Below are 24,815 nucleotides of genomic sequence, written 5' to 3' on the forward strand. Positions count from 1 at the left end.
AACTCTTGAATTCTTCACAATAGGCTCATGCTGTTGAACTTAGTAAGACCATATATTCAATAAAATAAAAGCCTGACTCTGAGATAATAAACCGTCCCGTACAATGAGAAGTAGAGTGATGGCCAAAGCAATAAATTGAGGACATCAATATAACATCACAATGGGATAAACACATACATTAGAAATAGTAAGAAAACATAAATTGCAGAAAATAAAATTAAGGACAATTTCTATAAAATTAAGTAGCACAGACTGGGATGTAAACTGTTACCCCTGAAATAATATCGAATTGCTTTTCATTAAAAATCTGAGGTTCCAAGAGGCTTACTTTCAGATCACTAGCTAGCAAATTTGCCAACTGGTAGCTCCAACTAATCATAAGAGATTTTAAAAGACAATGTTTTTCAAAAGAATAAACAAAAAAATTAAATACATTGTGCATTACCTGTTTTTTTCACAACAGAAACTACAAATCCTATTAGGTCCACCTCAGAACAAGAGGGCTGAAAGTTGGATCTAAAAATTTGCTGAAGTGAAGGGGCTCCCGTGGCTGGTAAACCTGAAATAAAATTTCATCTGAAACCTACAGAAAACAAAACAAAAATTCAATGTATGGAGATTTCATAAACTAACAAGCACTTATCAAAACTGAAAAATCACACTGAAAGGTTTGTACCGATAGTTGTTGATACTGAGTTTTTTTTGTCGCTGCTAACTGGATGTTAGCTCTTCCAGATTTACTTTTAGATTTTGAAGTTGCAAGATGATAAATTCTATATCTCTTTCCTTCTGTTAACAGAGAATATAAATCTGATGATGGACGCCAAATACTCAAAATAACTGTTTAGAGAAAGATGAGAAAGATGCAATGGAAGAAGTGATTATCATTCAATTTTTGTTTCAAAATAAATACAGATCATCTTTTATACTGTCTCTTTGTAGGCATTGGTGGTTTTTGCTTCTCTGTTATAAACTAACTTTATACTTTATCTGGATTTATAATCATTTTGTTAGTAAGGCCATTTTTTAACTTAATAAAACTGATAAAAACAAAGCATTTACACACCTGAATCTTTTTCTTTTTTTGAATAGCTTACAATACGCAACTTCCACATGGTTGTGACATCTCTTGATAAACCTTGTTCCTTTTGTTCAGCAGATTCCATGGCCTTCCTGATTTCCAACTGGATCTGAGCTTGTTTCTTATCATTCAACATTTGCCTGTGATTATTCAAGGCTCTTAACTGCTCTTCACTGAAATAACCCTGTGACCATTTAAGATATTGGAATAAAAAGCAATTAAAACAAAAAAGTCCCATCATTGTAACCAGATCGCTTTAAATGGGACAAATACAACAAAATTAGAGCTCATCTTCAGGCTGTGGTTAATGTAATCAGTTTCTCACATAGTATTCTCAGGTGCCTCAAACTGTTAATAATTCTGTTTCCCTAAGGCAAAAATGATCCTCCAATTATAAATATACTCTAATAATCATAATCATCACCAGCTGCATTACAGATGGCTAACATTTGAATGCTCATTATTTTGAGAAATAGATTTATGTGTAGTAATGTACTAATTCATTTAATCTTCACAACAATCCATGAGGTAGGTAATATCATTGTTTCCATGTTGTAGGTAAAACTGAGGCACAAAGAGAACAACTAATTTGCACAAACCACATAGGCAGAGGTTGGCCCCAGAACTCTGATTCTTAGCCCTGGGAGTATAATTTCATTAACTGTTAAATAGTAGAGACAATTTAAAACAGATATGTACTAAACATACTTTTATGTTTGCCTCTACACTTCTGTCCTACTCACTTTAGCAAATTTCTACCTGTACCTCTTGGGAATCTTACCCAGTGTAACAAAAATAAACAGACAAATCAATAAACAAATAAAACAGAAAATGGAATTTAGACATGTAACATATCAGACTGCCGCTACACTTTAGCATATTATACATCTTAATATCCTAATCTATACTGGGAAGGGAGACTATCCAATCTCTGTATCTTATGGAGGTATAGAGATTCTAAATATGCAGGCAGTGTTTAAACCATTTTGTTGTAAAACCTGATTTCACAAGGCCAACATTCAACATTGTTACTGAAAACAAATTCTAACAGGACTGTTTTAAAAATGGATGCCTATGTTCTCCTCAAAGAATTACAAAGATAACTTTAAAAAAGTAAAATCTCATAGACTCATAGGCACTTAGAACCCTAAAGATAACCTACTCTTAGGTTTTCCCTTGATAGAAGGTAGAAATGAAGTCCTAAGAAATACATTACTTGTCCAGTTACAGAGTGGCTGGGCAAGGCCCTACTCCAACTCTTACTCTGCTCCCTTATGTCCAGACAAAAAAAATTGTTAAATTCTGTGGATGAAATTAAAGCTGTCTTCATGATGATACATAGAATGCACAAGCTTTGACAAATAATATTATAGAAGATAGAGGCAAATAATTTTTCAAGAAAGAATCATAAAGCCTTCATTTTCAGACCTGCAGCAAGTATACTCACAAGTTTTAAAACTGGACTCACTTCTCACAGGAAGAACCCAAATTGTAACATTTCAGAACAGGAGGGAATTTTACTCAGTACAGCACTGCTTACATTACTGATGAAATATTGTTTATTTTGTAGTCCCACTATTTAAGAAATTCAAGGCTATATTCACAAGATTTATTAAGTCATGAAGTAAATGAAATTAATCAATTAATAACCAGTAGTTTTGGTAAAATATTTGCTCCTTCCTATCTAACAAACTAATCTTAGAATTTGAATTTTTTTAGGTATCTACCATCTAAATATTTAGGAGGTAGCTTAATATATAAAATTATGTTCTAATAATAGTAACTAACATTTATATGGAACTTTTATATAGATTATTTATTTGATCCTAAAACAATATTTTATGCCCATTTAATAGCTTTTTTTTTGAGACGGAGTTTTGCTCTTGTTGCCCAGGCTGGAGTGCAATGGCATGACCTAGGCTCACTGCAACCTCTGCTTCTCGGATTCAAGCAATTCTCCTGTCTCAGCCTCCCGAGTAGCTGGGATCATAGGCATGCGCACCACGCCTGGCTAATTTTGTATTTTTAGTAGAGACGGGGTTTCTCCATGTTGGCCAGGCTGGTCACGAACTCCCGACCTCAGGTATTCTGCCCGTCTCGGCCTCCCAAAATGCTGGGATTACAGGCGTGAGCCACCGTGCCCGGCCAGCTATTTTATTCTCATTTACTTTGTTAATCAAATGAGAGTGCCACGATTCTAAAGCCTATGCTACTTCTAACAATTTAGAGCTTCTGAAACATTTCCACCGAAGCACCCTTAGGGTAGAGGATTATCAAGTACACTCCAGATAGGACTTGAGAAACAGCTAAGAACACGGAAACTAAGCCATTACTTTGCAGATATTTGTTTTATCTTAAAAATAAAAAAGTTTTTTTGCTTCAGAGTACAGGAGAGACAAAAATAAAACAAACAAGTTTTGCCTGTATTTTAAACCAAATTTATTTAATATATAAAATTCTAGAACCCTCCCATCCTCTACTTGGTATAGAGTTGAAAACGTACCACCACACTGGTTTGGCACATCACTGAAAATCCTAGAAATGTACACATCCCTTTTGAGAAATGCAGTATTTCAACATACTCCTTCCCGTGATGGCCAGAGAGTCTAAAACAGCTTCCCACTTTGAATAATCATCAAGCCTCATTATATGTCCTGTTACTCTCTCACCTCAAGGTAAGCTGGGTCTGCTGCATTCTTCACTGCTTCGTAAAGCTCTGCACCATCTTGCAGAGCACGAACTTGCTGTCTTGTTAGTGCATGTGATGGTAAATATGGTTTTGTTGTGTTTTCTAAGAAAAAAAAAAGGATCATCAATTCACTAAACTGTAAATTTAAAGCAACTAAAACTAAAGAATCAAGCATAAAACACCCACAGAAGGGAGGTTTAAAAATAAGAAACTATATATCTGCTAAAAGTTTTTTCTCTTTTTTTTTTTTTTCGAGACAGGGTCTCAACTTGTCACCCAAGTTGGAGTGCAGTGGTGTGATCTCCGCTCATTGCTACCTCTCTCTCCTAGGTTCAGTGATTCTCCTGTCTCAGCCTCCCGAGTAGCTGGGATTACAGGCACCGGCCAACATGCCCGGCTAATTTTTGCATTTTTTGGTAGAGACAGAGTTTCACCATATTGGCCAGGCTGGTCTCAACCTCCTGACCACAACTGATCCACCCACCTTGGACTCCCAAACTGTTGGGATTATAGATGTGATCCACGACACCCGGCCTGCTGTAAGCTTTCTAGGAAATTTTGAAACTAGTGTACTCACGGTTTAAAAAAAAAAAAAAAGTCATACAGAGTTTAATTACAGTCATATGTGAGTTAAGCATAGGTATATTTGTTTTAATGTATTTCACTTTATTGAGTTTCACAGATACTGCATTTTTTTTTTTAAACACAAATTGAAGGTTTGTGGAAACTATGTTGAGGAAGCCTATTGGTGCCATTTTTGCAACAGTATGTGCTCACTTCACGTTTCTGTCACAGAGCTCTGACAGAGATGTATAGAGTGATTAATGTTATTTTCAGGCCTCCTAACACAATATCCATTCTGTGGCCCATGGATCATGGAGTCATTTCAACTTTCAAGTCTTATTATTTAAGAAACATGTCTTATAAAGAATAGCTGCTATAGTGATTTCTCCGATAGATATGGGTAAAGTGAATTGAAACCTTTCAGAAACGATTCACCATTTTAGATACCATTAAGAACATTAGTGTTGGCCGGGCGCGGTGGCTCAAGCCTGTAATCCCAGCACTTTGGGAGGCCGAGATGGGCGGATCACGAGGTCAGGAGATCGAGACCATCCTGGCTAACACGGTGAAACCCCGTCTCTACTAAAAAATACAAAAAACTAGCCGGGCGAGGTGGTGGGCGCCTGTAGTCCCAGCTACTCGGGAGGCTGAGGCAGGAGAATGGCGTGAACCCGGGAGGTGGAGCTTGCAGTGAGCTGAGATCCGGCCACTGCACTCTAGCCTGGGCGACAGAGCGAGACTCCATCTCAAAAAAAAAAAAAAAAAAAAAAAAAAAAGAACATTAGTGTTTCATGGGAAGACAAAATATCAGCAATAACAAGTTTACCAGAAGTTGATTGATTCCAACCCTCATGGATGACTTTGGAGGGGGTTCAAGACTTCAATGGAGGAAGTAACTGCATATGTGGTGGAAATAGCAAGAGAACTAGAATTAGAAGTAAAGCCTGAAGATGTGACTGAATTACTGCAATGTCACATTAAAACTTAAATGATGAGGAGCTTCATAAATCTCATCTTCAACTGTAATCCTCACGTCGAGGGACGGACCTGGTGGGAGGTGACTGGATCACAGGGGCAGTTTCCCTCATGCTGTTCCATGATAGTGAGGGAGTTCTCAAGAGATCTGATGGCTTAAAAGTGAGAGATCCCCCGTACTCTCTTTCCTGCCACCCTGTGAAGAAGGTACTTGCTTCTCCTTAATCTTCCACTACGATGGTAATTTTCCTGAGGCCTCCCCAGCCATGTGGAACTGTGAATCAATTAAACCTTTTTCCTTTACAAATTACCCAGTCTCAGGTATTTTTATAGCAGTATGAGGATGAACTAATAAAGAGAATTGGTACCAGGAGTGGGGTACTGCTATAACAATAACCTGAAAATGTGGAAGTGACTTTGGAACTAGGTAACAGGCAGAGACTGGAACAGTTTGGAGGGCTTGGAAGAAGACAGGAAGATGTGGGAAAGTCTGGAACTCCCTAGAGACTTGTTGAATGGTTTTGACCAAAATTCTGACAGTGATATGGACAATGAAGTCAGGCTGAGGTGATTTCAGATGGAGATGAGGATCTTATTGGGAACTGAAGCAAAGGTAACTTTTGCTATGCTTTAGAGCAAAGAGACTAGTGGCATTTTGCCCCTTCGCTAGAGATCCATGGAATGTAGAACTTGAGAGAGATGATTTAGGGTATCCTGTGGAAGAAATTTCTAAGCAGCAAAGTGTTCAAGGTGTGATGTGGTTTTTTCTAGAAACACACAGTCACACGTGTTCACAAAGAGACGGTTTGAAATTGGAACTTATATTTAAAAGGGAAGCAGAGCATAAAAGTTTGGAAAATCTGCAGCCCGACCATGAAACAGAAAAGAAAAATCCATTTCCTGGGAAAGAATTCAAGCCATCTGCAGAAGTTGCATAAGTAAGAAGGAGACAAACGTTAATAGCCAAGACAATGGAGACAGTGTCTCCAAGGCATGTCAGAGATCTTTGCAGGAGGCCCTTCTATCACAGGCCTGGAGACCTAGGAGGGAAAAATGGTTTTGTGTGCTGGGCCCAAGGCCCCGCTGCTCTGTGCAGCCATGGGACATGGCACCCTGTATCCCACTTGCTCTAGCTCCAGCCATTGATAAAAACGGCCAAGGTACAGATCAGGCCATTGCTTGAGACGGTGCAAGCCCCAAGCCTTGGTGGCCTCCATGTGGTGTTGGGCCTGTGAGTGTGCAGAAGACAAGAGGTGAGCTGTGGGAGCCTCTGCCTAGATTTCAGAGGATGTATGGAAGTGCCAGGATGTACACGCAGTAGTCTGCTGCTGGGGCAGAGACCTCATAGAGAACCTCTGTTAGCACAGTATGAGAGGGAAATTGGGAGGGAAATACGGGGTTGGAGCCACCCCCCAGAGTCCTCACTGGGGAACTGCCCAGTGGAGCTGTGAGAAGAGGGCCATTATCCTCCACTCACAGCCTGCACTGTGTGGCTGTCACTCAATGGCAGCCCATGAAAGCAGATGCAGGGGCTGTAGCCTGCAGAGCCAAAGGGGCAGAGCTGCCCAAGGCCGTGGGAGACCATCCCTTATTCAGCATGCCCTGGATGTAAGACATGGAGTCAAAGGAGATTCTAGAGCTTTAATGACTGGCCTGGGTGTGATGGCTCACTTGAGGCTAGGAGCTTATTTTTTTATTTTATTATTTATTTATTTATTTATTTTTGAGACAGAATCTTGCTTTGTTGCCCAGGCTGGAGTGTAGTGGTGCGATTTTGGCTCACTGCAACCTCCGCCTCCCAGGTTCAAGCGATTCTCCTGCCTCAGCCTCCCAAGTAGCTGGGATTACAGATGCGTGCCACCACGTCCAGCTAATTTTTGTATTTTTCGTAGAAACAGGGTTTCACCATGTTGGCCAGGCTGGTCTTGAACTCCTGACCTCATGATCTGCCCACCTCAGCCTCCCAAAGTGGTGGGATTACAAGTGTGAGACACCACACCCAGTGAGGCTAGGAGTTTAAGACCAGCCTGGCCAACATGGCGAAACCCCATCTCTACTAAAAATACAAAAATTAGCTGGGCATGGTGGTGTACACCTGCAATCCCAGCTACTTGGGAGGCTGAGGCATGAGAATTGCTTGAAACAGGAGGCAGAGGCTGCAGTGAGCCAATATCTCTCCACTGCACTCTAGCCTGGACAACAGAGCAAGACCCTGTCTCAAAAAGAAAAAAAAAAGATTCAATGATTTCCTGGCTAGATTTCAGACTTGCATGGGGACTGTAGTCCCTCTGTTTTGGCCAATTTCTCCCACTTGAGATGGGAGCATTTACCCAATACCTGTACCCCCATTGTATCTTTTTTTTTTTTTTTTGGAGACGGAGTCTTGCTCTGTCACCCAGGCTGGAGTGCTGTGGCCGGATCTCAGCTCACTGCAAGCTCCGCCTCCCGGGTTCACGCCATTCTCCTGCCTCAGCCTCCCAAGTAGCTGGGACTACAGGCGCCGCCACCTCACCTGGCTAGTTTTTTGTAGTTTTTAGTAGAGACGGGGTTTCACCGTGTTAGCCAGGATGGTCTCGATCTCCTGACCTCGTGATCCGCCCGTCTCGGCCTCCCAAAGTGCTGGGATTACAGGCTTGAGCCATCGCGCCCGGCCACCGCCATTGTATCTTGGAAGTAACGAATTTGCTTTTGATTTTACAGGCTCATAGATGGAAAAGATTTGTCTTGTCTCAGATGAAGACTTTGGACTTTAATTTTTGAGTTAATGCTGGAATTAGTTAAGAATTTCGGGGACTGTTGGGAAGGTATGATTGGTTTTGAAATGTAGAAAGGACATGAGATTTGGGAGAGTCCGGGGCAGAATGATATGGTTTGGCTCTGTGTCCCTACCCAAATCTCATCTCAAATTGTAATCCCCATGTGTTGAGGGAGAGATCTGGTGGTAGGTGACTGGATCATGGGGGTGGTTTCCCCCATGCTATTCTTGTGCTAGTGAGGGAGTTCTCACGAGATCTCATGGCTTAAAAGTGGCAGTTTACCCTGCACTCTCTCTTCTGCCACGTTATGAAAAAGGTATTTGTTTCTCTTTTGCCTTCTGCCATGACTGTAAGTTTCCTGAGGCCTCCTCAGCCAAGTGGAACTGTGAGTCAATTAAGCTTCTTTCCTTTAGAAATTACCCAGTCTCAGGTATTCCTTATAGCAATGTGAGAACAGATTAATACAGAGTTGCTTCTTATGGATGAGCAAAGAAAGTAGTTTCTTGAGAAGGAATCTACTCCTGGTGAAGGTGCTGTGAATATTGTTGAAATGACAACAAAGGATTTAGAATATTACATAATACTCTGATAAAGCAGAGTTTGATAGAATTGACTCCAATTATGAAAGCAGGTCTACCACGGATAAAATGCTATCAAACAGCATTGCATGCTACAGAGAAATCTTTCATGAAAGGAAAAGTCAATCAACGTTGCAAATGCCCTTGTCTTATTTTAAGAAATTGCCACAACCGCCCCAACCTTCAGCAACTACCACTCTGATCATTCAGCAGGCATCAACATCGAGGAAAGATCCTCCACCAGCAAAAATATTACAACTCACTGAAAGCTCAGATGATCATTAGCATTTCTTAGCAATAAAGTATATTAAGGTATGTGCATTTTTTTTTAAGACACAATGCTACTATCACACATTTAAGAGATTACGCTATAGTGTAAACATTACTTTTGTATGCTCTGGGAAGCCAAAATATTCATGTGATGTGCTCTACTGTAATATTTGCTTTACTGTGGTGGTCTATAATCAAATCCACAGTATCTCTGAGGTATGCCTGTAAATGATTTCATAATCACTTATTTATGAAAATAGTATGATCTAGTGATAATTTTAAGCAAATAGAATATAAGGAGCAATATTTCTGCAGATAACTATGGAACTATAAGTTCTATAGAACATGTTATATCTGCTATATAAATCATGAGGAAATGAAGAACATAAAATCTTCAGCAACAACAAAAGGGAGATATGAAAAAATAAAATTTATGTCATATAAACATAAAAACACCATGATTTTTAATATTAAAATTGACACCACAATAGGTCCTAGTTCCAGGCATCATAACACATGAAAACTAATAACTACAATGACAAAAATGCAAAAGTCACATAATATAGGTAAGAATTCAGGAAAAATATTACAAATGGCTTAGGGAAAAATAATCCGGTATTTCTGTCCTTTATTGCTATCCTTTCTCTAATACCAAAAAAGAATACTCCAGATACTAAAAAATAAAGTCAATTTATTACTCAAAATAACAATTTACTCATTAAAAATGTTAAATTGAAAGTCTCTAAAACTTTGTTCTTACATTAGAAATAAAAATGTGTACCATATAACTCATTTTACCTTCATGTTTTTCAATTTCCTCTTGAATTTTAGTGAATAAGGCTTCCAGTCTCTTTTGTTGGGCCTCCACATATTTTGCTGCTTCCTTTTCTTCCTCTCTTTCATTGCGAAATATGTATAATCCAGATGATGTCTTCTCCATCCACTGTAACAATGTGTTACATACACCAAAAAAGTCATATATATAACTTTCAAATTAATTGTATCAGGTCAGGCACGGTGGCTCACGCCTGTAATCCCAGAATTTTGGGAGACTGAGGTTGGTGGATCACCTGAGGTCAGGAGTTTGAGATCAGCCTGACCAATATGGTGAAACTCCGTCTCTACCAAAAATACAGAATTATCTGGGTGGGGTGGCGCATGCCTGTAATCTCAGCTACTTGAGAGGGTGAGGGAGGAGAATCACTTGAACCCAGGAGGTGGAGGTTGCAGTGAGCCAAGATCACGCCATTGCACTCCAGCCTGGGCAAAAGACCGAAACTCCGTCACAAACAAACAAACAAACAAAAAAATAAAGTTTATCAAAAGAAAGAAATACATAAGTTTCAAGAATATATCATACCTGTATAGGGTATGCTCTTTGAATAATTACATCAACACAACCAACATTTCCTCCATCACTGAAAAGTGATGATAAGGGCAGAGGAAAAGGTCTAGGGTCAGGAAAGAATCCAAGTTTGGTATACCAGCGAGCAGGCCGAGTACTGTTAGCAGAAATCTGGACAAATTAATAAATATATGGATTTAGGAGTTAAATATGTATTCAATTCTATTACAGATATCAGAAGTTTTCATTCTTTTAGAACTGCCTTAAAAATATTCACTTTAAAAAGTCTTAGGAAGATTAGTAAGACAGTAAGTAAAAAATGTATCAAAGTGAAAATATTTTCAAAAGAGAGTACTTCTCAAACATATTGTTTATACTGCTACAAGTTTTTAATGCTATTTAAATGTTTCTATTAGAAAACAGATAAAAGGAACTTCAATTTAAACATAATAGTTTAAAACACACTTATTCACCCAAGCTTCCTCAAAAAACCTACATGGACAAAGGCAACTAGAGAGAATAAGAAGTGAGGCATCACCAAAATTTTGGAAGCTAAGAATTTGTGGAATGAGTAAATGACAAAGCAGCCTGAGAATGATTATGGTTAACACAAAGAGCAAATATTCATTGAATACTTACTAAGGTACCTGGCATAGTGTTAAGCACTTTACGTATATTAACAATTAATCTTTGGCCAGGCAAGGTGGCTCACGCCTGTAATCCCAACACTTTGGGAGGCTGAGGCAGGTGCATCACCTGAGGTCAGGAGTTCGAGATCAGCCTGGCCAATATGGTGAAACCCTGTCTCTACTTTAAAAAAAAAAAAAAAGTAGCCAGGTGAGGTGGTGGGCGCCTGTAATCCCGGCTACTCGGCAGGCTGAGGCAGCAGAACTGCTTGAACCTGGAGGCAGAGGGTGCAGTGAGCTGAGATTGTGCCACTGCACTCCAGCCTGGGTGACAGAGTGCACCTCCGTCTCCAAAAAAAAAAAAAAAAAAAGAAAAGAAAAGAAAAACAAATTTTCTTCACAATAATCCTAAGACTCATCTCCATTTTACAGATGACGATAAAACTAAAGGGCATGTGAGAAACTATACAACTTGCCCAAGGTTATTCAGCCACCAAACTTGTTGTAAGGAGTTAACATGAAACAAAATAATTAAAGGAAAACACGCAGAAATTGGAGGCAACAGGTACTTGTGAAGGCTGGAGCATATGGTGGGGCGGAAAATAGGAAAAAATGGTTGACATTTTGTACAAAAGTAGTTGAAACACCAGATTTTCTTTCCTATCCCAAGTAGCCAGGTGGCTGTCCCTCCCTCATACTAAAAAAGAACCCAGGACCCTATTCTTGCTGCAGCATTAAAAAAAAAAAAAAAAAAAAAAAAAGGAAATGCAGGAGACTTTACTTTCTGGAGGGCTGAACCATACATACCGTGGACTCTGGAACACTGAGCAGACGCAGCCAGGGTGGGGGTGAGATGCTATTATTGAAAACAAAACTGAAATAAAATTTTTATGCTAAAAATGACTCTCCCTATTAATTTCCTTACTCTGCTCCATTCTCGGAACAGTCACTGATATTTGAGGGTCTCCTAGTTAACTAAATCACCACATTACTACCCTATGAGCTGACAAGCCTCACCACACATACAACTTGTGGATCAGTCAATGATCACCATTGAGGAAAGTCTCTAACCTGAGAGACTCAAACAGAGAAAGGTTTTCATTAAAAAAAAAAAAATGCAGGAAGCAGAAAAAACAAAAATGAAAACAAAACATTAATCATTAGCTTTAGAAAGATAAGAAGATACTGTATCTAGGAAACAAGAACTGAATGTCACAAAGAGAGAAAAACATTTAGGGAATAATAAAGGTCTCTTGAAAATTATGCTGGTAGACACAAATTCACTTTAAGAATTAGAAAAGGGCTGGGCACAGTAGCTCAAGCCTGTAATCCCAGCACTTTGGGAGGCCAAGGCAGGCGGATCTCGAGGTCAGGAGTTCGACACCAGCTTACCCAACATAGTGAAGCCCTGTCTCTACTAAAAATATAAAAAAATTAGCCAGGTGTGGTGGTGGATGCCTGTAATCCCAGCTACTCAGGAGGCTGAGGCTGAGGCAGGAGAATGGCTTGAATCTGGGAGGAGCGGGTTGCAGTGAGCCAAGATCGTGCCACAGCACTCCAGCCTGGGCAACAGTGCAACACCCCCTCTCAAAAAACAAAGAATTGTAAGAAAAGACAACTCTAATTTGAGGGTTGCGAAATAGTTATATTTTAATTCTATTATTCCTTATTTGTTGAAAAATTTTTATAAACAGAAACTTCCCCTGATCTACTTAAGGGTCCCAATATATAGATCACATAAGAGAAGAAAGATAAATGCTTGATTTTTTCTCCTTTTACTTAGTCTTTGCTGTTTTTTTGAGGCTGGGTCTGGCCTTGTCACCCAGGCTGAAGTGCGGTAGCACGATCTCAACTCACTGCAACCTCTGCTTCCTGGGCTCAGGTCATCCTCCCACCACGGCTTCTCAAGTAGCTGGGACTACAGGCGCATACATACCATGACACCTGGTTAATTTTTGTATTTTTTGTAGAGATGTGGTTTTGTCATGTTGACCAGGCTGGTCTCACACTCCTGAATGCAAGCAATCTGCCCACCTTAGTCTCCCAAAGTACTGTGATTACACGCATGAGCCACTGTGCCTGGGCTTTAGTTTTTAAAACAATGAGAGTAGAGGTATCATTTGTTATGAATTTCAATTTTTTGCTATTATCCTTTTTTTTTTTTTTTTTCTTTGCAATGGAGTCTTGCTCTGTCACCTAGGCTGGACACGATCTTGGCTCACTACAACCTCTGCTTCCTGGGTTGAAGCAATTCTCCTTGCCTCAGACTCCCAAGTAGCTGAGATTACAGACACCTGCCCCCAGGCCTAATTTTTGTATTTTTTAGTAGAGATGGGGTTTCACCATGTTGGCCAGACTGGTCTCGAACTCCTGACCCCAAGTGATCTGCCCACCTTGGCCTCCCAAAATCTTGGGATTACAAGTGTGGGCCACCGTGCCCAGCCTGTTATTATCCTTTCTGATGCTCAAATTATTTTATCTCTGATCAGTAAGAATGTATTCTAGTACACTCCTGAGTCCTTTTGACATGACACTAGTAGTGTCTGATGCTTAGTTTTTTTCTGGTATGTCAAGACTTTCCAGATTCATATATATCGTCCCCTGAATCTGGACTCAGACATTTCTTCAAGACAACTTGCATCTTTTTAAGAGAAAATGGTACTTAGAAAACAGTCTGAGAACTAGGGATACTCAGTACCACTGGATTGTTCATTTTTTTGTTGTTGTTCTTTTTGACAGACGAAACCAGTAAGCATGTTTTTTGGTTTGTTTTTTGAGACAGGATCTCACTTTGTTGCCCAGGCTGGAGTGCAATGGTGTGATCTTGGCTCACTGCAACCTCTGCATCCCAGGTTCAAGTGATTCTCCCACCTCAGCCTCCCCAGTAGCTGGGACTACAGGAGCATGCCATCATGCCCGGCTAAGTTTTATATTTTTAGTAGAGACAGGGTTTCACCATGTTGGCCAGGCTGGTCTTGAACTCCTGACCTCAAGTGATCCACTCACCTTGGCCTCTCAAAGTGCTGGGATTATAGGCGTGAGCCACCGCACCCAGCCAGCATCTATTTCTTAAAGATAATATAGATCTAGAGTTCATAATGATATTTCCAATACAAATGCAGAACTGCAAGTTTTCCTTTACTTCAATCTCACATCTGTACCTTTCTCTGATAAAAAGATCCCTGTTCTCTATAATCATATAATTACTCACATACAACAAATACACATAAAAGAGTGTAAAAGGATATTTCTTTTTTTTTTTTTTTTTTTTTGAAGCGGAGTCTCGCTCTGTCGCCCGGACTGGAGTGCAGTGGCTGGATCTCAGCTCACTGCAAGCTCCGCCTCCCGGGTTTACGCCATTCTCCTGCCTCAGCCTCCCGAGTAGCTGGGACTACAGGCGCCCGTCACCTCGCCCGGCTAGTTTTTGTATTTTTAGTAGAGACGGGGTTTCACTGTGTTAGCCAGGATGGTCTCGATCTCCTGACCTCGTGATCCGCCCGTCTCGGCCTCCCAAAGTGCTGGGATTACAGGCTTGAGCCACTGCGCCCGGCCGTAAAAGGATATTTCAACATACTTCATATCCACTATAACTTCAGAATAGGAATACCAACACTACCACCAACAACATGATGACTAAGAATAGCTTAAGATTTTGTTTCATTTTATAGTTATTGTTGCTGTTGTTGTTCTTGGGGAATATACCACTAGGGACATAAAACATTTTTTAAGTTACTTCAAATAGTTTCTTGGTATGATTACGTTCTAATTGAAAATACACTTAAGTTCTTTGCTTTCAATTGACTTTCTAAAATTTTAGGAATTGCTTTTTTTGTATTTTGTTATAAAATTATGTAAAAATATTTAAAGACAAATCTATAAAACATGGCATATTAATAAAAAGAATTAGCAGAAAAAATTAAAAACCATCCCAGAAGTGAGAATAAAAAAGGTAACGAAATAGAAAATAGGAGAAAAGACAAGAAAATTAGAGGAACAATGTAGGAGGCCTAGTGTCCAAACATCAGGAGTTCCAGAAAAAAGTAGAGAAAAAAAAGGAGGGAAATTATAAAAGAACCACTTAAAGAAAATTTCCCAGAACTCAACGAAGGATGATGTGTTTCTAGAGTAAGTGCCAGTAAGCATCTGGGCCAAGAATTAAAGGGAAAAAAAAAAAGTAAAAAAAAAAAAAAAAAAAAAAGACATCAAAATATATTACTGAGAAATTTAAAGACAAAACAGGCCAGGCGCGGTGGCTCACGCCTGTAATCCCAGCACTTTGGGAGGCTGAGGCAGGTGGATCGCCTAAGGTCAGGAGTTTGAGACCAGCCTGCCCAATACGGTGAAACCCCGTCTCTACTAAAAATACAAAATTTGGCTGGGTGTGGTGGCAGGCACCTGTAATCCCAGCTACTCAGGAGGCTGAGGCAGGAGAATCACTTGAACCCGAGAGGCAGAGGTTGCAGTGCGCCGAGATCACGCCATTGCACTCCAGCCTGAGTGACAAGAGCGAAACTTTGTCTCAAAAATAAATAAATAAAAATAAAGACAAAACAATCTTAATTTCTTAAAACCAGAGTACATAATGAATGACTGAAGATAAAAATAGCACCATGGGCCAGGTGCAGTGGTTCATGCCTGTGATCCCAGACCATTTGAGCCTAGAAGTTCAAGACCGGCCTAGGCAACATAGGGAGACCTCATCTGTACAAAATAAAACACTCCAGCCTAGGTGACAGAGTGAGACACTGTCTCAAAAAAAAAAAAAAAAAAAAAAAAGAATGCACTGAAATTAGCAGGAGCTATACTAAAGAAGATAAAAGAAATGTCTTAAAAATTCTGAAGAAATTATTTCAACCTAGAATTCTATATCCAGCCAACCTTATCCTAAGATGTCAAAAAGCTGCATGCTCCTTTCCACAAAAAGCCTCTGAGAGTTGTGGGCCCTTAAAACTAGGGGAAATATTCTAGAAAGATGATATGAAAACCAGGAAATGGGGTTTCTAACACAGAAAAGAGGTTAGAATAATTTAGAGAATGAAAGCTGTATGGTACACATAGAAAATGAGCACTTCGGAAAGGACACGGTGGCTCAAGCCTGTAATCCCAGCACTTTGGGAGGCCAAAGCGGGCAGATCACGAGGTCAGGAGATCGAGACCACCCTGGCTAACACAGTGAAACCCCACCTTTATTAAAAAATACAAAGAAAAAAATTAGCCAGGCGTGGTGGCAGGTGCCTGTAGTCCCAGCTACTCGGGAGGCTGAGGCAGGAGAATGGCGTGAACCCGGGAGGCGGAGATGGCAGTGAGCCAAGATCGTGCCACTGCACTCCAGCCTTGGCGACAGAGCGAGACTCTGTCTCAGGAAAAAAAAAAAGAAGAAAATGAGCACTTCAGAATGCAGTAAGAATATAAAAAGGTCCAGGGTTCTCCAAGAAACAGAAATGGAACCAATGGAGCAATTTTAACATATTGGGCAGGATTTTTATAGCTCCTGTGTAAGGACACAGAAAATTAAGAGAAATGAAAAGGACAGTTAATAACTCCATGGAAAGCAGTAAGCTGTAAAGAAAGGAAATGTGATCATAGTATATTAGGTATTAAATTGCAAAAAATATTTTTTAGTCATTATAATGTATACACGGAATACAGATTTCACTAAAAATCATGCTGTATTAGTAGAGGGAAGATGGGGAAGAGGGTAGAGAAATATGTACCAGTAAGAGTAAGAGACTGAAATCCTCATTTGCCGTAGCAGGAAGTTAACAGTTGCTCTCTAAACTGAAGAGAGAAAGAAGACAGCAGAACAAGCTAAAAAACAGTCAAAGGGACTGGAAATGATTGCCTCTTGGGACCATGAATGAGGGTGGGGAGGGTTGTGCTAACAACTGCTTTTTTTGGTCATATGTCTTATATTAAAGTTGAGTTTCCAAATTATGCACATGCATTGATTTGATGAAAAACAAAACAAAACAAAAAGCAAGAAAATGAAAGCCACTGCAAGCTTGACATTCTAAGCAACATAAAACAAAAGACTGTTTCAGCTTAATGGAATGCTTTCTGTAAAAAGCAATCAATCCAACATGGAACTAATGCCAAACAAAACATATCTTTACCTTAAAAATGTTTAATTTATAAAATGTTCTCTTTAGAATGATCCAGAATACCAGAGAAGTAAATTCTCTGCAAGGTTACCTCTTAAGTGAATCTGAACGTACAATATTATCAGTAATTTCAGATAGCAATACTGAAGACCATTCAATATGACAAAGTCCTGTTATGTAGTTTAAAATCTACAGAGATGAAAAGTGTTATTTATTACATATTTGAGAAGTACTAAAATATAATTCTCTAATCCAGAGTAGAATAGGGATCTGATCAAAGCAAAGCTATGAGAACAAGAGGGCAGCAAGTTACAGATACCAAAATCAAATGGTGCAAATTTACTTTTGCTTTTTAATTGGAAATGCATTATTTCTCAAGAAAGATCTCTGGCCCTCCCAAAAATTGCACAAAAACTTTAACTGTTTGAAAAATATGCTTTTTATACTAAAATTATCAGTATATTTAAGAAATTGAGCATCCTTAATAAGTATTTAAAATTTGAATGTAAAACCTCTAGAATTTAACCGAATCAGTGACTGATTTTTACCAAGAATGCAAATTAATTTACCTTTAACATAAGAGATTCTGGGGCTTCAAGAGGTGTACAGGCATCAGGAGAGCCCACCAGTTCTGCTCCATGAAGAATAATCTTCTGACCAACTGTCAGTCTGCCATTCTTTAAGATAGCTAAGAGGGGAGGATCTAACTGGGCTTTAACAGCATACCACCCATCTGTAAGTTCAATAATGGCCACTTTTTGGGTATCTGCACTACTAGTTTTACTGCTAGAAGTTTCAGATATATTTGCGCTCAATGAAATTATGTCAGAAACACAGAGAACAAGTGTTTTTGCAGCTGTGTCATCCCTTTCCATTATCTTTTTTATAGCCGATCTTCTGCTTCTATCAATTTCCATATCATATCTACAAGTGAACACAAAAATGCATATTTTAGGAAGTGTGACTCTAGAATTCCACTGTTTAAACAAGTCACTGAATAATGGAGAATAAAAACTGAATTTATCTAAGAAATACTGAGAATTTAAAATTTTGTAACTAGCTATATTGTTTCACATTGTTAAAATACGAACTCTTTTTAAAAAGCAAAAAATAAAATGCAAAAATGCTTTATTAGCAATCCCCAAATAGTGGATCAAATTAATAACTCATATTCTTCTCATACGTCAAGAGGATAAGGAGCGGGTGGGGAAAGAGGGAAGCAAGGAATGCATGACCGTGTGATCTCTCTTAAATGGGGGCTCGGGATGACAAGAGAACAGCAGTGTGGGATAGCAACTGTCACTGACAACTGGCTTGTGCAACATTTTGACATGGAAGTCACAGATTACACAGAAACCTTAACCATACTGCAGTACATGATTACATAAGGCAATGCTTTAAACTTGCCTGTATTTTAGTTGAAGAAGCACCCTTTCCGGGCTTAGGCATCTATTAGCAAATTCCTTAGGAAAGGCACATTCCATAGCTGCCAGTTTCCATATGATCCATCTATAGTGATTATAAACCCAAATTCTAGAAATAAGTTTTGGATCCACACCTGGAGTGTCACACAGAGCCCTGAACAAATAAAGGTAGAATATTATCATAAAACCACATAGGATGATACTGAATTCAACAACTACAACTATTCTCTGTACAAAAACTACATTATTCAAGATCATTCAGTAAGTTTTTATGAGTTCATATGATCTACAAGTAATATAATTTCAGAAAATTATTTGACATGTATCAAAATATCATACCGATAAAAACTTCACTTGCTGAGTATGGTGGCTCATACCTATACTCCCAGCATTTTGGGAGGCTGAGGCAGGAGGATTGCTTGAGGCCAGGAGTTTGAGACCAGCCTAGGTAACATAGTGAGACCCCCACGTCTCTACAAAAAATAAAAAAAGTTAGCCAAGAGTGGTAGCTCACATTTGTGGTCCCAGCTACTTGGGAGGCCGTGGTGGGAGGACTGCTTGAGCCCAGGAGATTGAGGCTGCAGTGAGCCATTATAGTGCCACTGCACTCCAGCCTGGACAACAGAGTGAGACCCTATCTCAAAATATAAAAACAAAATAAAAAATTCCACTTAAGAGTCAACAGAATGATTTCAACTCATATTTGTTCCTGAAAAATGAGATCCTTGATTTTAAGTAATTATATTTTAGATTATTTTTCTTATGAAAGAGATTGTTTTTAGAAATCACACCTGAGAACTGCCTTTCTTAGTTTTGGTGCTCTCCTCGATCCTGTCCCCTCTGTTCTCAAATCTCTAACTCCTCCTTTCTCATTCATACTCTTAGCACTAAGACAACAGAAATAATCAAAAGAGAACTTTGATAAGCTCCCACCCTCATATCTATCCACTCACAGCATCTGTATCCCTATACTTTGCCCTCTTCCAAGCATCTGCATCCTTACACTTTGTCCTCTTCTACCATTTGTGCACTAGCTCCTATACCTTCTGCTGCCTACAAGGCCAACGCTCAGGAAATGCCTCCTCTCTCTCCTGCATCATCAATTTTTTCCTTGTCTACTGAACGATGTGAATCAGCATAAGATACAGTTTTTTCCTACCTTGAAACAAGCCAAAACCAAGACTCTTTGATCCTACTTCCTCTCCAAGCAATGTCCCTCTCTCTGCTTCTTTCTGGCAACTCCCAAAAGAACTGACTCTATTCTGTGTCTCCAACTCCTGCTCTTCAACTGCTCTTTAATTGCATTCTAATCAGGATATCACTCCACCAACCTATTGAGCTATTTTTATTAATGTTAGTAATGTCTTCTGCAGTGCTAAATCCAGTGGCCAATCTCAGTCCTCATTTTACTTTACCTATTAGAAGCAGCTTCCACAGCTGGTCATTTTCTATTCCCTGAAATTCCATCTTCACTTGGCATGCAACATCTCATTCTGCATTTATTCCTAACTTTCTGCTTGCTCTTTCTCAGTCTCCTTTTCATGGCCTTCAAGTCATCTATATGCCGATGACTTGTGAACTGATTTATTTGGCCTATACTTTACCTGTGTATAGACTTGCATATCCAACTGCCTACCTAACACCTCCACTTGGCTGTCTACTATTACATCTCAAGCTTCAAACGTCCAAAACCAGACTCTCCATTTCCCTCCATGTTTGGTCTTCTCAATTCTGGTAGTTACACAGTAACTCTATCCTTCCAGTTGCTAAGGCAAAATCTTTACAGCCATTGTTATTCTCCTTCTCTTTCGCATTTTATATCTAATCCTTGAGCAACTCCTAATGGTGCCACTTTCAAAACACTCCAGAGTCCAACTGCTTTCCATCAATTCCACTGCCACTTCCCTGGTCCAAGCAACCACCCTCTCACATGTATTTCTGCAATAGCTTAAGTGGTCTCTCTGCGCCCATCCTTGCCCCTCTCAACAAATAGCTAGAATTATTTTTTCAAAAATAAGTTAGATCAGGGTGGACATGGTGGCTCACACCTATAACTCCAGCACTTTAGGAGGCCGAGGAGGGTGGATCCTGAGGTCAGGAGTTTGAGACCAACTTGGTGAAACCCTGTCTCTACTAAAAATATAAAAATCAGCTGGGCATGGTGGTGTGCACCTGTAGTCCCAGCAACTCAGGAGGCTGAGGCAGGAGAATCGCTCGAACCTGGGAGGTGGAGGCTGCAGTGAGCCGAGACTGTGCCACTGCACTCCAGCCTGAGCAATGGAATGAGACTGTCTCAAAAAAAAAAAAAGTCAGATCATGTTACCCTTTGCTTTAAGCCTTCCAGTAGTTTATTCAGTAAAAATCATGCAGAGTAAAAGGTAAGGTTCTTATAAAGGTCTATGAGGTCCTCCCTTTGTATCTCATCTACGACTACTCTTCTCCTATCCACTCTACTCCAGTTGCACTAACTTCCTGTTCCTCAAATACTTCAAGCACGCTCCCCTTTTAGAGACTAGGGATCTTTCGCTAGGATAGTCCTATGCTCCCTCCTTTTGCTTTAGGTCATGTATCAAATGTAGCTGACTCAGTGAAGCCTTCCTAATTACTTATTAGACTAAAAATCGCAACTCCTTGCCCAACTTTCTCTGACACCTTTCCAGCTTTATCTATCTTTATAGTATGTATCTTCTTCTAACATACTATACAATTTACTTATTTTTCAACATTTTCTATGCCTTCCACGCCCACTAGAATGTATGACTCATCAGGACAGGGACTTTTTTGTTTTGCTTTATTATCCCTAGTATCCAGAATAGTACCTGACACATAGCAGGTGCTCAATAGAGATTTGCTGAATTATCAGAAAAAACTAATGAGAGCTTCTACATTCCCACTTGACCACAGGGCAATCATTCTTAACTTTTACCTTATGCAGTCTATTTAGTACGAGAAAATAATACAACTGTTTAACTTACTTTTCTTACTGGAATCTATAAGCAGATGTTTGTTATATAAGATACGCAAGACGTAAACAGTATTTGTTTTTAAAATTTAAAACAAAATTCAGGAAAAAAAGTTTTACCACTTTTCCAAAACTATAAATTTTGGAAAAATGTACAGAAATTTAAAAATAAGGATGCTGAGAGAATAAATCCCATCTTTTGCCACTGGCATAATGTAATATATCTCTGATAACAAAAAGCTTTAAATTATGTTTCTGTAAGAATTACAATAAAAAGAGGTTATACAGTTTGCTGTTTTAGGGCTCTGAGATTTTCTAGTTATTTAGAATTATTGATATTCAAATATTTGTTTAACTTTTAGTGTTTATTTATATTTTGTATCTATTAAAATATACAATGAAAGAAAACATGAAGTAAGTGTGTGTCGGGGGAGGAATCTACCACAAGGCCATTTTGAATTTAACTTCCTTTATTTTTATTTTTTTCTTGAGACGGAGTCTTACTCTGTCACCCAGGCTGCAGTGCAGTGGTGCGATTTTGGCTCACTGCAACCTCTGCCTCCTGGTTTCAAACGATTCTCCTGCCTCAGCCTCCTGAGTAGGTGGGGTTACAGGCACATGCCACCACGCCCAGCTAATTCTTGTATTTTTAGTAGAGACAGGGTTTTGCCATGTTGGCCAGACTAGTTTCAAACTCCTGACCTCAGGTGATCTGCCCATCTCAATCTCCCAAAGTGCTGGGATTATAGGCGTGACTCACCACATCTGGCCTTTTTCGCAACAGGGTCTTGCTTTGTCACCCAGGCGGGAATGCAGTGGCGCAACCTCAGTTCACCACAACCTCTGCCTCCCAGGCTCAAGCCATCCACCTCAGTCAGCCTTCCAAATAGCTGGCACTACAAGTACATGCTGGGCAAATTTTTTTTTTTTTTTCTGAGACAGAGTCTTGCTCTGTCGCCCAGGCTGGAGTGCAGTGGAGTGGTCTTGGCTCATTGCAACCTCCACCTACTGGGCTCAAATGATTCTCCTGCTTCAGCCTCCCAAGTAGCTGGGATTACAGGCATGCCTCACCACACCCGGCTAATTTTTGTATTTTTAGTAGCGCTGGGGTTTCGCCATGTTGGCCAGGCTGGTCTTGAACTCCTGACCCTCAGGTAACCAGCCCATCTTGGCCTCCCGAAGTGTTGGGACTATTGGCGTGAGCCAGCACGCCTGGGTGGGCTAATTTTTTAATTTGGTTGTAGAGATGGGTTTTCACCATGTTGCCCAGGCTGGTCTCAAACTCCTGTGCTCAAGAGATCCGCCCACCTCAGTCTCCCAAAGTGCTGGGATTACAGGCATAAGCTACCATGGCTGGCCCTCAAATTTAACCTTTTTTTTGTTTTGAGATGGAGTCTCACTCTTATCGCCCAGGCTGGAGTGTGGTGGCATGATCTTGGTTCACTGCAACCTCTGCCTCCCAAGTTCAAGTGATTCTCCTGCCTCAGCCTCCTGAGTAGCCGGGATTACAGGTACCTGCCACCATGCCCAGATAATTTTTGTATTTTTAGTAGAGATGGGGTTTCGCCATGTTGGCCAGGCTGGTCTCAAACTGCTGACCTCAGGTGATCCACCTGCCTCGGCCTCCCAAAGTGCTGGGATTACAGGCGTGAGCCACTGCACCCGGCCAAATTTAACTTTACAAATTGGCCTTTATTTATAAATGCATAAGAAAAATGTCCCAAATCAAGCAAATCCAATTCATTAAACCCCAGGACAAATGGCACTTTTCAAAAGACTTCAACAGAATGCTTAACCGTAATGCGCTTAAAATGATTAAATGCATAAAAATTTGATTTCTAGCCAACTTTTTAGTTCGATAGACAGTTAAGAGAAGAAAAAGGGATGAGGGAATACATAAAAGTTAACACACAATCTTTTTGCATAGAGTACCTATAAAATTCTTCTTTTCCAGCCTTTCCATCATTGGAGGGTATGAGCCATCCACCATCAGCCAACTGTATTCCTTTTCCAGCCCATAAACTTTCCTTACCAAAATAATCTTGAGTGTAAAACTGAAAAGACTCTGCATTTTTGCTGTTAATTTTTATGCAATGTTTAGAAACGCCATACATATACAGCTACACAAAATAAACACACACACAAAATGAAAAATAATTTAAAATAAACGTATCAAGCAATAAAAACAATTATAACAAACCAAAACTGAATTTACCAAAAATTTTCATTAACTACTAGAATATCACTACGAAAACATTTTACTTACTAGAAACTAAAAATTTTAACGTAATATAAATGATCCATACATTCCACAGTCTGCTGCACCTTTGCTACCCCCTGTGTTTATGCTTCCTGTTAAATCTGCCATAGGAAGGTACTGTGAGGATAAAAAAATGTAATGTTTTACAAAATCTCTTAAGTTCAAAAACTTAGATGGGAAACAAAAGGGAAAAATGTAAGTATTTTAGGGAATGTGACCTCAGGTGATCAGATTTGTACACAGGCAAGGCTTACTTTCAAAGTGCTTGCTTTCACCCCAGGATATCTAAACCAAAATGTCTTTTTGTTTGTTCAGAGTTTGACTATGGAGTCAGACTCTTTGCTTTGGAATCATAGCTCTTCCACTTACTAGTTAAGTGACTCTGGGGCAGTTATTTAACCCTCTCTACGCTTCAGTACTCTTATGTGCAAAATGGAAACAAAATAACAGTGCCTTTCTTTCAAGGTGACTGTGAGGATTAAGCAAGATATACCTAATGCGTGTGAAGTGCTTAGAAGAGCACCTCACACCTAGAAAATGCTCCAAGTTAGCCATTAATGCCATCAATATTATTTTCACCTCTCCACTGCCTAAAATTCTACCCAGATAGTACTGGCTTAAGGAGAATCCTCTTTTGAAAATATAAATAGCTCATAGAAGGTTCAGGGCGATCAGTTACTCATATTTGAATATCACTAAAACTACTTTTCTCTGACGCCTAGCTGAAAGCATTTATAATGACAAAGTAAGAAAGATTTGAAGGGGGAAAAGAAATAGTAATTTGGAAGCACAGACCACTTTAGTAGGATGAGGCAGGCCTAGCAAGGGGCCAGAGGCTGCCACTGTAGGCTAATTAGGAAATATGATAATTTCATTCATCCATTCCTGCACTAATGTGTTCATTCTTTAAACAAAGCCATTTGTAGATACTAGTTAATGAAACAAAATTACACTCTTTCATAAAAGCCATCAGTATTATAGACAAACACATACCTGTTTATGAGAACAGGCAGAGGGAACTTGGCCTCCTACTGCTGCTTTCAGAGAGATTCGAGGCAGACTGGATGTTTTTGCAAGACACAGACTGCCTGGTTGTGGAAAGATGCGTTGCCTTTGTTTCTTCTTAATTCGCATATCCTGTATATCTCTGGCATTCTGAAGACTTGTAATTAAATCTGTAAAAG

At 39.6% G+C, this 24,815-nt stretch overlaps 1 protein-coding gene across 1 annotated transcript in view; it reads right to left on the reverse strand.

The window, feature by feature from the left end:
* The window catches only part of BRCA2 (BRCA2 DNA repair associated), a 99,281-nt gene that overhangs the window by 20,617 nt on the left and 53,849 nt on the right, over positions 1 to 24,815 (reverse strand). The window contains 11 exon segments of the mRNA XM_033235629.1: positions 446 to 511; positions 514 to 583; positions 677 to 840; positions 1,067 to 1,265; positions 3,751 to 3,872; positions 9,712 to 9,856; positions 10,274 to 10,429; positions 17,555 to 17,909; positions 18,393 to 18,563; positions 23,304 to 23,491; positions 24,625 to 24,806. Coding sequence (XP_033091520.1) covers positions 446 to 511; positions 514 to 583; positions 677 to 840; positions 1,067 to 1,265; positions 3,751 to 3,872; positions 9,712 to 9,856; positions 10,274 to 10,429; positions 17,555 to 17,909; positions 18,393 to 18,563; positions 23,304 to 23,491; positions 24,625 to 24,806 — 1,818 coding nt within the window.

Source organism: Trachypithecus francoisi, unplaced genomic scaffold (genome assembly GCF_009764315.1).
Source record: "Trachypithecus francoisi isolate TF-2019V2 unplaced genomic scaffold, Tfra_2.0 Contig01461, whole genome shotgun sequence".
In the NCBI taxonomy this organism is placed as follows: domain Eukaryota; kingdom Metazoa; phylum Chordata; class Mammalia; order Primates; family Cercopithecidae; genus Trachypithecus; species Trachypithecus francoisi.